We start from the raw sequence: 15,982 nt of genomic DNA on the forward strand, positions 1-15,982 counted from the left end.
TGTTACTGTCTCTAATTAGGAAATGAAGTGACTTATTTTCAGAAGATGGCTTTGAGTCCAATTCTCTTGATTCTAGGTCCAGCTTGTAATTAAAAACTTGGGTCACTACAAGTTAAATCTGTTGAGTGCACCCTAACGGGATGGAAATAGTTGTAAGATACATAAGAAAGATTTCCATTAAAATTAGTAAAAAAAATCTTTGAACATTCTGAAAATTGTTTCAGGTCTTTGGAGAATTCACTCTCACTCATTTTCATCTGTTTGTTGAGGGCCTACGAGGTGTGCAATGCTCTAGGAGGTGCTGGAGAGAGGTCCAGGCGTAGTGTTTGGTCCCTAGCCTTTGGGCGTCAATAATTTAAGGAAGGATGTGAAGAACAAGTATGTTAATGTAATGTAAGGGCCAATAGAACTGACTAAACAAGTGCCTGCAGTTAGGACTGGAAAGGAAGCATGTGTCACTTCCAAGGGGGCTTCCTAGAGGAGGCACTTGCCTTGCAATAAGAAGTTTACACAGGGGACACTGAGAGAGATGTATGGCACACAGAGTGGCAGCCTCAGTAAAGGAGAGGGAACCCTGGGCTCATCCAGAAATGGAAAGTTCCCTGCTTTGCCTGAAGCATGTAGCAAGCGAAGGGCAATCTGAAAAGAAAAAAAAAAAGAAAAAACAAAAAATATTGAAAATGCATTCACTTGTTCAGCAGATATTTATTGAGGGTCTCATATACCAGCCTCTGCTCTAGGCTCCGGGTGTTAGGAGGCAAGCAAAGCAGGCTTCCCTGGTGGCACAGTGGCTGAGAATCTGCCTGCCAATGCAGAGGACACGGGTTCAAGCCCTGGTCCGGGAAGATCCCACATGCCGCAGAGCAACTAAGCCCGTGAGCCACAACTACTGAGCCTGTGCTCTGGAGCCCATGAGCTACAACTACTGAGCCCGCATGCCACAACTACTGCAGCCTGTGTGCCTAGAGCCTGCGCTCCGCAACAAGAGAAGCCACCACAATGAGAAGCCCGCACACCGCAACAAAGAGTAGCCCCCGCTCGCCGCAACTAGAGAAAGCCCACGCGCAGCAACAAAGACCCAACGCAGCCAAAAATAAATAAATAAATAAAATAAATTTATAAAAAAAGAAAAAAAGAGGCAAGCAAAGCAGACAAACTCCCTGCCTGCAAGGAACTTATGTTCTAATGGGGAGACATAAAACAAACAAATAAATCAATACATAGTTTACTCTCAGGAATTGATAAAAGCTAAGAAAAAAAGCAGGCTAAGGGGATAGACACTGGGTGGCGGCAGGGGTGGATTGAGGGGGGAGTGCTACTCCTTTTAGATAGAGTCAGTAAGGAGAGTCTCTGAGCAAGAGACAGATCAGAAGACCAGGTGAAGTGACATGTGAATTCCCTAAGCAACAAGCATCCCAAAGCTTATTCTCTTAACAGGAAATAAAAAGGTTAGATGGGGCTTCCCTGGTGGCGCAGTGGTTGAGAATCTGCCTGCCAATGAGAGGAACACGGGTTCGAGCCCTGGTCTGGGAGGATCCCACGTGCCGCGGAGCGGCTGGGCCCGTGAGCCACAATTACTGAGCCTGCGTGTCTGGAGCCTGTGCTCCACAACAGGAGAGGCCGCGATGGTGAGAGGCCCGCGCATCGCCATGAGGAGTGGCCCCCACTTGCTGCAACTAGAGAAAGCCCTCGCATAGAAACGAAGACCCAACACAGCCATAAATAAATAAATAAATAAACCCAAAAGTTAAAAAAAAAAAACTGAAAATACAGTATGAATTCAACTTTAAAAGAAAAAAAAAAGGTTAGAGACCCCTTTTGGCGAGAGATAGTTTTAAACAATAAACTATGAAGTCACCTAAACCCTACTCAGATTCCTCTTCTGGGACTCAGTAGCTCAGTCTGATGGCCCCCTTTCTTCATTCTCTGTCATCACTTCTGTTCTCATGGGTCGGGGAGAGTTCTGAGCACACACAGACACACACAACTGGGCTGGGGCTTGTGACAATGTCACAGAACTACCCCCAGCTTCCTATACCTCCTTCACCCCTCCCCTCCCCCGCTGCAGAATTCGATTTCCAAGAACTGGCCCATGGTCCCTCCTCTTTTTTGTCCCCTTTTCCCCAGTCACCTGTTTCCATCCATCCCACCCATTGTACCCCTTTAACTATAGGAAATGCCACTCCGAGGGACTCTATACAGGCCTGTGCCTCTGGCCCTAGGTATAGGCTACCTCCTTGGTTTTGCTCCTTCTACTTTATCAAGTTTTTCATCCAGGTTGAAATGATAAAATATAACAAGAGAAAAGAAATGGAGGCTCAAGAGCTAACTAGGATCTAGTCACGGCAGCATTTGAATGTTGAACCAAACACAGGTTGCAAACAGAGATGCACAGCAGGACAAGGCATGAAAACCAGTGTGTGAAGGAGGCCTGAAGACGGTAGGAACCAAGCTCGTTATACTTCACTCGAGAACAACACTTGTGTGCCAGCGTGGCCCTTTAATGCACTAGGATCTAAACAAAACATCAGACAGGCCTTGAAAGAGGTCATGTGGACTTTAGGCTGTCAGTGGGCCTCGCAGGGTCTCCATATGGGGAACTGCCTCTCTGTCTAAACGGGGGGAAACCATGGAAAGGTATGGAACAGGGGTGGCATGCTCAAGCAGTGGCTGAAATAATTTATCTGCTGGAGGGCATCGTGTAAGAGGACTGCAAGGACACATCGTGAGAAGCAGCAAAACTTGTTTGAAGGCTGATGTGAGGAGTGATGAGAACCTGGACTGTTTTAATGACTGTGGGAAAAAAATTTTTTAAGCTGGATAAAAAGAGATTAAAAAAGGAAGAATCAAGAGAACTTGGTAACAAACTGGAGTGGAGCAGAATCAAAATAGCGATATGGTCGAATCATAGACAGTGGAGGAAGGCTCGAAGCAGATGAAGTTAAAGCAAAAGGCTCTGATCTGGGGACGAAGACATTGCTTGAGCGGTTAGCAGAACATCCACATGAAGACAGTCTATCAGCCTGTTGGAACTGCAGCAGCAGAAACCTGGAAGGAGAGATCAGGAGAGGGAAATGTGGGATGGGTGAGGGAAAATAAGAAATCTCTGCGCTTGAACATATTCTCCGAGGGAAAGAGTAAAGTGGGAAAAGAGCAGAGAACAGAGGTTTTATCTTTGTGGAAGGCCCATATCCAGGATGGTGAGGAAAAGGAGGCCCAAGAAAGATGGAGAGCATCAAGGTGGGCAATAGCTCCTTTATGCCCAGGAGGCAGGAGGTTATAGACATAGGAAAGGGGTATATATCGTCTCTGTTAAAGGCCATAGAAGCTGGCTGGGAGTTACCTTTTCCAGGTGGATGGACAGAGGTCATATTTCACGGTAATATGAACACAGCACAGTGAGGAATTAAAGATCATGTCTTAAAATAACTCAGCATTAAAAAACAAAACAAAACAAAAAAAACTAGGTTCTGAAGGCTTCACCTGGGGACACGGGGTTGGGGAGGATAAAACAGCAGAAGCAGCAGTCACTGGGATCGCTGGAGCCCTACCTGGCCTTGCCAGGGTGTGACTTACTCTGAAGCTGCTTGTTAATTTCAGTTATGCAACGGTTCTGAATCTTACCCTAATAGAAAGTGAAAGCAAAAAGAAATTTCCCTCCATTCAAATCTGCAACGGCCTGATTAAGGTAACACATCAACATTTCTCTTGATTTTGTCTTAAAATCATTATTTTTTCAGTGAGAATAATGACCTGAACTGAAGGTATAAAACTTCTGTCTTGAGGAGCTCTTGCAGCCTAAGGTGGGGATCTGGGGAAGGTGGGTGAATCTGGCACTACGGTATTGGAAAGTTTGTGCAGTGCAGTTAAGGATAGGATTTTATTTAAGAATCTGTTTAACTGACTCACTCTCTTTTGGAGATTCTCTTAGCTTTTCCCAAATGTTTGTTGTAGTTCTTATATCTTCAATCTCCGGATGTTTTGTTCAAAGCACTAAAGCACAGTATAATGGAAAACCCATTAGACAAAGGGTCAAAGAACTGTATTTTAGTCCCGATTCTCCTTCAAACTTCCTATGTGATTTTGGGAGAATCACTCACCCTCGGTTTCTTTATCTGGACCCTAAGGAATTGTACTAGCTGGCCTTTAAAGTTCTTATCAGTTCTAAAGTTAAAGACTACATGAGTAAATATCAAGGCCTTTTTCTCCTCTCTTACCAAAAAAATATAACTTCCTTTGGGTGTGTCTGCTACACGTGGGGGGTAAAGCGCCATAATTTAGGCCAGAGAATGTGAGTTATAGTAACCACAATAAAAATTTAATGTTTAACATTCATTACATGCTTCCTGCATGCTAGTTGCTGTGCTATGCCATATTCTTCACATGAATTATTACACTTAATCCTCTCAATGTTAGTGTCAACCATTACCCTCTCTTATAGGCGAGGAAACTGATGCTCAAAAAATCAGAAAATTTGCCCAAGATCATTCAGGTAAGTGTAATGGAGCTAGAGTTGGGACACAGGCACTCTGATTCCCAAGCCCAGGACCTAACAAATAAGTAATTTCATTTTTCAAACCATCAGAAATTCAAGCTAATCGACCAATTATGGTTTGATATATCAGAGGCCCTTGGAACATTGGGATTTGGTAGCAATAATTTAATACTTGTCTAAAAAGAGGGGAGGAGTGTTGTTATTTAACCATTATTTTCTTCTTTTTCTTTGTTTCTTTAACAATATTTGTTTATCTGCGTTAATATTGCAAATTGGAAAATTGAAGTAACTGTTTAGACAATTAATTCAAAAGAATGTGTTAATGATAAAAAAGAAAAGGAAAGGAAACCATTCATGGGTTTAAGTTGAAGCAGGGAGAAGGTAAATAGAGGCAGGTGACAGGGTGGGTGTCAGAACTGAATACCTAAATTAACCACATATATTGTTTGTCCTTATTTTATGTTTTGTAGTGCTACCCTTCTAACAAGAAGAGATTGTCTCAGTTTTATTTACAGAGGCAGTGAGTTCAGTTTGATTTGTGTTTTCAAAGGTAGCCCGAGATGAGGAAGACCAAAGCAACTTTTAAAAATACTCTGTTTGAATATTATAAATGAAATTTTATTTCCATGGCTTTTGATATATTGGAAATAAACTGAGGGTAAACACTTAGCTTGACCAGCATCCTTTATACCAGCAACCATAGAATTGGGCCATTCAGCTAATGTTATTTATTGAAAGAGGTGAAGTTCAAGGCCATTGATAATAGTAATATCTGGTATCCAAAGAATATTGAGCATTCTTCATGACTTATTAAGACAAAATAGAGACACCTGTGCAGTTTACGTCCAGGTATCCAGACACACTCTTAAAATGATGTAACCAAATGTTAAAAATGCTCAACATGCAATGAATTTACACACCTACCTTCTGCCCATTGCACAGAATGCAGAGGGGATTCCATAGATGTAATTTTAAGGCAGAGTCCCTTCAATTGAGCTCTAAAAAAATTTTATTTATAATACCCAAATGATAACAATTTCTACTTTATTTTGTGGATATTTGGTCCAATTCACATATGCCCATCTATTTTTCAAGTTATATTTATAAATTGAAATCTTTTTCTTCATGCTATAAATGTTTTTTTTATTTTCTTTCTAGGTTAAGTCCATTTATTGAAACATATTGTTCAGATCCTGAGTGACATAACTGGAGCCAACACGGTGCTATGGAGAACTATGAGATTTAGCCTGGATGTTAACTTGTCTTCTAGAGAATAGATTTAGTATTCCATTCTGCTGTAATGGCTAATTCACGCAGAAAACTAATATTTAATATTTACATAGGATTTTACTGCTCAGCAGTCATCCAAATATGCATTTGTTCTCAGTTCACACGTTCATCTATTGATCAGTTCAATAAGGACCGTGGGGCTTTCCCAGTAGCCACCAATGGGGAAATATTTCCTTGGCCTGAGCTAAGGCTCCCCACCATGGTCATTCCCCTCCACTATGACCTCTTTGTCCACCCAAATCTCACCTCCCTGGACTTTGTTGCATCTGAGAAGATCGAAGTCTTGGTTCGAGGTGCCACCCAATTCATCATCTTGCACAGCAAAGATCTTGAAATCATGAATGCTACTCTTCAGTCAGAGGAAGATTTGAGATACAGGAAACCAGGGAAAAAGCTAACTGTTTTGAGTTATCCTGCTCATGAACAAATTGCACTGCTGGTTCCAGAGAAACTTATGGCTGACCTGAGATATTCTGTGGCTATTGACTTCCAGGCCAAGCTAGCTGATGGTTTTGAAGGCTTTTATAAAAGCACATACAGAACTCTTGGTGGTGAAACAAGGTAAGATGTAGCTCCAGTTGTTTACAGTCTTTTGTGATACTTTCCTTATGGGTTATGTCTCTTTGCCAGGAGCATGCTTCAGTAGTCATTTATGAAAAGCCCAAAAAACTGTGGGGAAACTCAGAAGGAGAAGCTCTGCCATTCCTAAAGGAAATCACAATAAAGATGGGAACACAGAATGCAGAGGCATAAGTGGCTAGAGAGAGAATAACCAGGAGGAAAGGCCAATATATGACTATGACGAGACTGACATGTTTATCTCCTAGGGGAAAGGATGGTCAGTGCAGAGAGAGCTGAAATATGGAAGGCTTCTCGAAGGAGGTTAGACTTGATCTGAGACCAAAAGGAAATGTACGTAAGATTTGGGTTGGGAGAGAGGAAATGAGAGCATGTACATTGCCCAGGAAACAGCATGACAAATCCAGAAGGCAGTAACAAGTCAGTCTGGAGAACTGAGAAATATGGTCTATTTGATCAGCTCATGTTTATTGAGCCCATGCTATGTGCCAGGCACCGTTCTAGGCACTGAATGTATAGTGGTGAGATATAGACTAGGGATTGGGAATAATTTAGCTGAGTGGTCAGGGAAGTTCTTGGTGAGGAGGAAGTGCATTTAAACTGAGACCTGAACTTTCAGGAGGACATCTAAGGGCACAGTGTTCCCAGCAAAGGCATCAGCAAGTGCAAAGTCTGTAAGGCAGGAATGACTGAGAGATGAAGGACAATGAGAGAGGGAGAGAAGTAGAGTAGAGAGGGGTCAGATCATGTAGAGAGAGACTTAGAGCCTCTTGTTTTAGGCTTTTACTCAGGGGCCATGGGAAGTCATTGGAAAGTTCTGATGTGATGTACGCTTTATAAAGATCAAGTATATGTTGATGGTACATTATAGAGAGGAAAAAGTAGAAGCAGATTAGTCTTTTAGGAGGTCATTGCAATTGTTCAGGCCAGAAAGGATGTTGGCTTGGGCCAGGCTAGTGGTGCTGCTTATGGAGTGAAGTGATTGAACTTGGTGTTTGTTTTCAAGTGTAAAACAGACAGAATTTGCTGACATTGACTATGTAAGGCAAGAGAAAGAGAGGAACCAAGGATGCTTCATAGAGGGGATGATTTGGCTGTCCAGGGCCAGGGTCCATCTCAGAGGGGAGAGGAGCCTGGTCTCAGTGCTCTCCTACATTTTATCAGTTGCATTCAATTGCCAGTTTGAGAAACCCCAAATACAATGGCTTTGCCACACACTTGTTTTTCTCATGCAGCAAGAAATCCAGAAGTAGGGCATCCCAGGTTTGCTACAGTGTTTACCAATATTATCCAAGACCCAGGCTCCTCGTATCTTTCTGCTCAGCCATCCTTGGCATATGACTTTCCTCCTAATACAAAATGATTTCTGCACTTCTAGGCATCAAGTCCACATTCCAGGCAGGAAAAGGGGGAAATGGGGGAGAGAAAAATGCAAAAAGAAACATTCCAGCTGAGTCTGACTCCTTTTACCAAGCTTTCTCACCCAATGACTTCAACTAGGCCAGAACAAGTCATGTGCCCACCAAGTTGCAAGAGAATCTAGACAAGTGACTTTTTCATCAGACAGATTGCTTTCCTGAACAAAATCAGGATTCTACTGGAACTGAAGAAGGAGAGTGGATATTGGTAGGCGACTTTAGCCCCGCAGTGTCTGCTGCCTACCTCCCCTTCCCCACTTCAGCTGCTCACTGCCCTCTGCAGCTCACTTGCCCACCCCACAGCCCCCAGCAGTCCGCTGAGGACAGCCCTTCCCCAGGCCCACCTCCCCTTCCCTTGGGGACGCTTCCCCTCGTTGCAGCCTCAATTCTCAGAGGCCTGTTCTCAGGTCCAGCACAGTATTGGATAGGAAACCTCAACTTCTCACTGAGGTACCATGTGACCAGTGATGGTTTATTTCATTTTTTTCAAGTGACAAAACCTCCACCTAAAAGAAATACATTTTAAGGATATAATTTGGGGAGATGAGGGAGACCAGAGGGGGGATTTTTTTAGAGTAGAAGCTTGGAAAGTAACATGCCTCCCACAGTTAACTGCAGGCTATTTCTGACTCCTCTTATGATTAATTAGTCAGCCCTCTTCATACTTAGTCACCTAGTAGGTCTTAGCATGCAGGATGATTTGCAGGACAGTGTCAACAGAATTTTATTACCTCTCTCTCTTTTTTTCATACACACACACACACAATACACACCCACACGCATAGACATACAACTTAACTTAAAATGCAAAAATAATTCAGTCAACAATAATTCTTTGAGAAGCAGTAAGTCACTACTTTGCATGCAGCACTGAAATTGTGTAAATAGCAAAAAAGATCTTAAAGTTTTGGCTTTTCCACTGTCAGACTTACTATCATCAAAATTTCACATTAGTAAAAATTATTCCAGGTACTTGGGATTCCTTTACTTTTGTAGGACCTGTTACTGAATCCAAGTAACACCGAGGCCCCAAACAAATCATTTAGGTCCCCAGTCTCACTTTTCCAGTCTGTATTATAGAAATACAGTAGACTGAGGCAGAATTATCGTGACAGGCCCTCTTTTTCCTCCTCCTGGCCCTTCTCACCCTTTACCTGTCCCTTGAGCTTTTCTATTCTGCTCTCCTTCTTCAATCAAAATATGCTCTCCAGAGTTGCTGCTTAATTAAATCTTTAAAGCCCAAAGACTAAATCTGTAATTATACCATTTCAAGCATTATCAAGGTGATGGGGTATAGAGATTGTCAGAGTATCTCTCTACCTGTTATAGTCTGAAGGCTGGACCTGCTTTGCCGGCAAGCAGAGAGAGCTAGACGTGTCTGGGGGGAAGCTTGGGTCCCCCAGGAAGACCCTTAGCCAATGACGATACAGAATATGAAAGCCCAGTTCCTTGCCTCCAGTAGGGGAAAACTTGAAGGTGTAGCTTCCACTCCAGAGCTCCCCAGGGATGAAGCTGAAGCTGGCACCTGGCCTGACTTCTTCCTCTTCCCTGTTCTGCTTCCCTCCCTCCTTTACCTGTTTCTCTTGGCAGCATGTTCTTATAAATCAGGATCTGCTTCCTGGGAACACAACCTAAGGCATCACTCATCTCACAGGTATTCAAATGTCTGACTGTGGCCCACTCAGGTTTAGTGATGGCACTAAACTATTAATTTCCCAGTCAATTTTGAAGTCAAATTGGGCATGACTATCTCAGCAAATTTACTAGCTAAGGGTCCTGGTAAGGTCACTCAAATTCTCTGAGCCTCAATATCCTTCTCTGCTATGAGTATGAAGGTGATCATGTAAATAGAGTGCCCAGCACCATGCATTAGTCATGATTGGCAGCTACTAAACAAAATTTTACCCTCATTTTCTTCAAAAATAGATTCTGGATTCTCTAAGGTTATAGTTTGAGAAATCAAACATATCACCTCCAGGTTTGATAAGCTGTGTTCTGAAGGTACAAATTCATTTCTTTTTTTTTTTTTTTTTTATTTCACTTGTGTATTCTTTCTGGAATGTACTTCTTTTCACAGAACAATTGCAGTAACGGATTTTGAGCCAACCCAGGCACGAATGGCTTTCCCTTGCTTTGATGAACCACTGTTCAAAGCCAACTTTTCAATCAAGATAAGAAGAGAGAGCAGACACATTGCCCTATCCAACATGCCAAAGGTATTTGCCAATTTTAGAAACTTTGGGGAATTGTTCTCAAAATGAACTTTGGTCTTTGTTTTGTTGTGTTTTAATATTTTTTTTGTTTTCAGGACTTAAGCCATTAATTTGTTTTTGATCCATCTACATATTACATTACCCCAATCCATCTAGATTTTAACATCATTCTGTTTGGGCATTGTTTCACAAGAAGCTTTATTTTTTAAATAAAGTGATTTATATTTTACTTGTGTTTATACGGGGGCAGAGTTCTTTTAAATCAGTGTTACTTGGCTAGCGATGAACTTGAGAATCACCCAGAACAGCACTTCTCAAACTTTAATTTTCAGATGAGTTGTCTGAGGATCTTGTTAAAATTCAGATTCTGATTCAGTCGTTCTTGAGGTAAAGCTCAAAATTCTGACTTTCTAACAAGCTCCCAGGTGATACCACTGCTGCGGGTCCAGAGACCACATTTGGAGTGGTAAGGATCTAGAGAAGCTTGCCTGGGCCCCATCCTGGAAATTCTGATCTAGTAGTCTGTGATATAACGTCAAAAGTTTTTTTTTAAGTTCCACGAGTAGTGCTTAAAATTATTTATGAAAATCATATATCATAGTTATAAACTTTTTTAATTGAGAGAGACCTCTGAACACTTTTATTTGAGTCATATTTATACTCAAAATGCAGAGACTCTGAATGACACAGTAGACACTGAGCCTCATTTGATATTTCCTCACTAATGATATGCTTGCCTTTTGAGCTGTTGAACGAAATATAAAATATTTCCCCATTGCCACTTAGAAAGTAGGATAAAAATAGAGGCTCTCCTGGCAGTGCTTCAGCAGGATGAGCTCAGAAAGCAGCCAGATCATCATAACCCAGCCAGTGACTCCACCCTATTTTCCTCTCTGCCCTCCACGGTGACTGTCCTCTATGGATGAAGGGGGGAAATGAGTCCATAAGCTAGAAGCTGAATTTCCCCCAGATTTCTGTTTCATGCTAGAAAAGTGTTTGCTTTGAAATACTTGCAGAGCAGATCAAGGGGAAAAGTGACAACTCCACATGACATATATCCCACAGCTTTTCCATGATCATACAGACAGCAATTTAATTTGCCTACTCATTTTCAGGTAAAAAGGATTTGCTACTTAGCTCCAAGTCTTCTTTCTATGAACCGAATGTTCATTTAAGGGTAGTTCAGTCTCTTTCCTGGCAGCTTTTTATTAACAGAATTCTTCACATGAGTAATCATGGAGGATAAAGTAAAAATACAGGTAGTAATGCCTTTTAATTAAAATGTGATGCAGACATAAATTGTCAGTTCGTTATATTAGAATCTCAGTTTTCTATCTTTAGAAACCTTCAGTAACTTCTCATATTTAGGAAAAATAAGTGAAAACTTTGAAAATATTTCATATAATCCTTGAACTTTGTATTGCCTCAGTTGACTGGGCCAGTTCTCTGGATCATGCCTTTTTCAGCAAATATTGGCTTAAGTTTCTGCTTCTCATTGACATGCCCAACCCAGGCTTTCATGGTGATCCAAACAAAGGAGAACGGAAGTAATGCTACAATCATACTCTCTGGATAATAACTGCAGTGCTTAAGATGGGTTACGGACTGGTGAGAAGAAGCAACACATACTAAGTTCTCAATTTGTTTAGTTAAGAATGTAGGAATACAAGTTAAGAACACTAGGAAGTGAGGTGGTCAGCCAAGCACTAGTAGAGGCAGCATATATTCTGGGCATGTCTTTGTCCCCTTCATTCCTTAAGGGAACACACACCTGCTGGTGACACTTGCTGTGCAAGTAGAATCCTGCCAAAATTGAGAAGACAGCTAAATCCTTCTCTAGCAACAAGTGTTTTATACTTAGAGCTTACATCACCATCCTGGAAGGACTTACACTAACAGCCCAAATACTTCCATTTAAGGCAATGTTGATCAACATGGGTCACTCCAGGTTCCTGAACAAAACTCAGCCTCCGTGGACTACGTCTTCATCTGGGGGGGGAGGGGAGAAATCAGAGGGAATGCCCACCTGTCTCCTGTCTCTGCCACCAGCTGTCCAGTGTCACAGACTCGTTTCCCCACAGTCCCACAACCTTTCCCCTTCCTCCCCTCACCCATCTACACACTTGACTAAAGGGTCTTGCTGCTGAGTTTGGTCAGAGGACCACAGTCATAACGTCCCCTCCCCAGCTCCTACCATAACCCTCTCATCTGCTAGGAGTATGCACCCATAGAACTCTGGTTGAATCAGACCCCTAAAAAAGAGTATTGTCGGACAAAATTAACTTGCTGGACAGAGGTAAAACTTACAGCCCTATGCATGCTGCCACCTTTCCTAGAGTATTCGGTCAGTGTTTCCTGCTTTATTGAAACTTAGGAATTGAGTTTTTGATAGAATTCTGTAAAATCAAATCCTGTAGAATTTAATAGCACACACATTTGTCATTGACATAGGCAAGGCAGTTTATGATAATACTTCAAGCTATTTTTTCTCGCCAAAGCAAACTGCAATCTTATACAAACACATAAAATATGCTCAATAGTCCGTGGTTAGCACTGCCACAAACCAGATGCCTTAAAAGGAGGTTGGAGAGGGTGAGGGACAAGCCAGTCTAAGAATTGTTTTCAATTTGAAGAAAGTAGTATTTTCAGATGACTGGATCTGTGTCCATTCAGAATTTAGGGGCATCATACCGTGGTGAAGACCATCTCTGGGACAAGCTATCCAGGGCAAATAAAGATAGAATTCAGTAATTACTCAGTGAATTTGATGGATGCGGCTGACCAGTCTATAGGCTTAAAACTCTTTACTTCCTCAGTAGATAGGCAGAAGCTCAAATCACTAATGATCTCCTTGGCCTGACCGCTTTCATTGCTGAATCAATGGAGTGAAGATAAAATAAGACTATGACTCAAGCTGTCACACAGCGAGTGAAAGAATGAGCAATGGCTTTAGAGTCACACGGTCACATCCACATCTTGGTCCTGCTGTGGAACTAGCCGTGTGATCTTGGGCAATTCAGTTAACATTTCTGAGACTGTTTCCTCACCTGTGAAATAACACCTACCTCACACACAAATAGTAGGAGAATTAAAAGATAATGCAAAACATCTAGCACAGTTTTGCTTCCCATTTCCTTCTGCAACAGAGATTTATTTATTATATAACAAAGGGAAAAGGACTCTTCTCTGGCATTTTTGCTTAGAAGTACAAATCTTGAATTGATGCCAGTGTTGGAGATTATTGCATCTCAAGAAAGCAGAAGCATCTAAGATATTTTTATGCTTTCAAGCAACAAAATAGATATCATTTTGAGATCCCAAAAATAGTACATTGTGTCTTCGAGGAAGTCTAGAGATAAAAGAAATAGAGGGAGGTGAAGCCACAGAATGTTGTGAAGGGTCCATTGATCTCCTATAAGGGCATCACGTCCTTCGGAACATCAAGCTTTCCTCTAACTTACGTAGCCTACGTCATAGGCATTCTTGTAAAATACTCCAGTTTTCAAATACTGATTCTTTCCCTTCCTGTAGGTTAAGACGATTGAACTTGAAGGAGGCCTCTTGGAAGATCATTTTGAAACTACTGTAAAAATGAGTACATACCTTGTAGCCTACATAGTTTGTGATTTCAACTCTGTGAGTGGCACAGCCTCGTCAGGGGTCAAGGTGAGTTTGGGTTCTCATTTCATACACAGTGCAGAATAGTGTCCTGAAGGCAATGAGCTTTTCTTTATTTTAAGGTTATTTTCCTTATTATCAAAGTATCATGCTCATTTACAAAAATAGAGATAGTTAAAAAATAAAATAAGTTACCCACAATCCCATCACCAAGATATAATTACTGGTAATATTTGTGTCAGCCTTCCAAGTATTTTCTATAAATCTGTCAGTATATGAGTATATATAGTAACAGTATATACTGTATATAACTATATATACTTTTTACAAAATAATATATGATTGTTTTAGCTCACCATAATATGCCATAAAAATTAAATGCCATTAAATATTTCTATAATATTAATAATTAATAATATTGTACTCTACTACATAGAGGTACCATAAGGATTTTTTAATCAGCATCTTATTCTAGGACACTTACATTGTTTCCAATTGTTTTCTATAACTTTATTTCCTCAGTGAAAGGAGGTCTTCATAATTTTTACAGCGTTCATTGTTTACAAAAATTTACAGTACCCAATAATTATAAAGTTTCGTGACTATCAGTGAAGATATGAAAAATAAAAAAGAACTCCTTACCCTGAGGAACCAAGTTATAGACATAACAACACATTCAAAGAAACATAAAATAATGCTTATGACAAATAGCAATAAAATGGCTATTACAATTTCCATACATATTATACCTTTGGATATGTAGATACATGTTATCAGCAATGTGTCCACATACATCTCTGCACATATATATATGTGCAGAGATATAGATGTGTGAGAGGTCAGATGGCACTTTACTTCAGAGGACAGGGTCCTGTCAGCTTCCTTGTATTCACATCCCAGCTCTACAATTTTCTACACGGGGGGCTTGAAGCAAGTTACTTAATCTCCATGTGTTTCCATTGCTTCATCTGTAAAATGAAGACAATAGCACCTATTTCATGAGGTGATTGAGAGGATTAAATTAGATTTTACATGTGTGCATTTAGCACAGTGCCTGGTACGCCACTGTGGTCACTAATATATCCTTCTTATAAAATTTCTGAGGAACTTCAGTTAAGTCAGAGCATGAAAGCAGATTATGAAATGAGAGCAACACTGTACTTGAAACCCAAGAAGACTGGAATCTAACTTTATTTCTTCCACTTAATAGCTAATAGTTTGCAGGGAGTCAATGAACATATGTGGGCATTTTTGAGTTTAAAGAAAACACGACATGGTGAGATGAATTGGGAGATTGGGATTGACATATATACACTAATATGCATAAAATAGATAACTAATAAGAACCTGCTGTATAAAAATAAATTAATTTAATTTAATTTTTAAAAAACCCCAATAATCAAAAAAAAAAAGAAAAGAAAACGCGACAGAGGGTGGTTCCAATAAGTTCATGAAGGCTTTCCACCTCATAGAACTATGTTTCATTTGAATTGTGTTGGTGGTCATAATTTTGGAAGGTTTATTCTCAAGTGCTAGAGTACATGATAGTGATGAACTGAAGTGGGCTCTCATGAGGTGATGGGTTTATATAGCTTAAAACGTACAGATTAGCACCTAGGGAAAGTACTGTAACAGAAAATAAAGGGTTGTTTATAATTTTCAAGAGTGATTCTTGCTTTAATACTTTACAGAGCATCTTATCCCCTGTTGACAACATGTTTAACGGTATCTCAATAATTTCTTGAAAAATGCAGTCTGCCTTTGTTTGGGTGGGGGCTGTTAGGAATGGAGTTGTGCAAAGGAGCTGTCCTTCAAAGACCACTTCTTCCCACCAACTTTCCCAGGTGTCCATCCGTGCAGCCCCAGACAAATGGAGTCAAACACATTATGCTTTGGAAGCATCACTGAAGCTGCTGGACTTCTACGAAAATTACTTTGATATCCACTATCCACTCGCAAAACTGGGTAGGTTCAAATTCCACATCATCATCTTTATTTTTAGAACATACTTTGATTTCGTCCCTCTTAGTATGTGATTTCAATGAGCACTGAAGATGTTCAGTTAGCCCAGAAAGCAATAATTTGTACCTCAGAGATGGTCCTAGAGTGTAGAAAATAAAGTATTATGAGAAGCCCAAGTACTGTGGTTCATTTCTCTATTCTTTTATAAGGTTTAATATCAAAATATCTGCATTTTATATTAGGTTTAAATGGATGAATTTTCTGGAGCATATATTTTCTTCTATACCATATTTGTACAAGACTAGCAATCTTTTATAAAAGTTGCCGAAGGTTTACGTAAATAGCTGAAAATTGTCCCTCCATCTGTTATCTACTGTGTGTCTGAGGCTGGAAGATAAGACTGTGGC

General features: G+C 40.6%; 1 protein-coding gene across 1 annotated transcript in view; it reads left to right on the forward strand.

Moving 5' to 3' along the window:
• Window positions 1–5,772: 5,772 nt before the first annotated feature.
• The window catches only part of ERAP2 (endoplasmic reticulum aminopeptidase 2), a 35,909-nt gene continuing 25,699 nt past the window's right edge, over window positions 5,773–15,982 (forward strand). Inside the window, 4 exon segments of the mRNA XM_068533914.1 lie at window positions 5,773–6,346; window positions 9,860–9,998; window positions 13,527–13,661; window positions 15,458–15,578. Coding sequence (XP_068390015.1) covers window positions 5,796–6,346; window positions 9,860–9,998; window positions 13,527–13,661; window positions 15,458–15,578 — 946 coding nt within the window. The 5' untranslated portion in view covers window positions 5,773–5,795.

The sequence above is a fragment of the Eschrichtius robustus genome, chromosome 2 (assembly GCF_028021215.1).
Source record: "Eschrichtius robustus isolate mEscRob2 chromosome 2, mEscRob2.pri, whole genome shotgun sequence".
NCBI classification, from domain to species: domain Eukaryota; kingdom Metazoa; phylum Chordata; class Mammalia; order Artiodactyla; family Eschrichtiidae; genus Eschrichtius; species Eschrichtius robustus.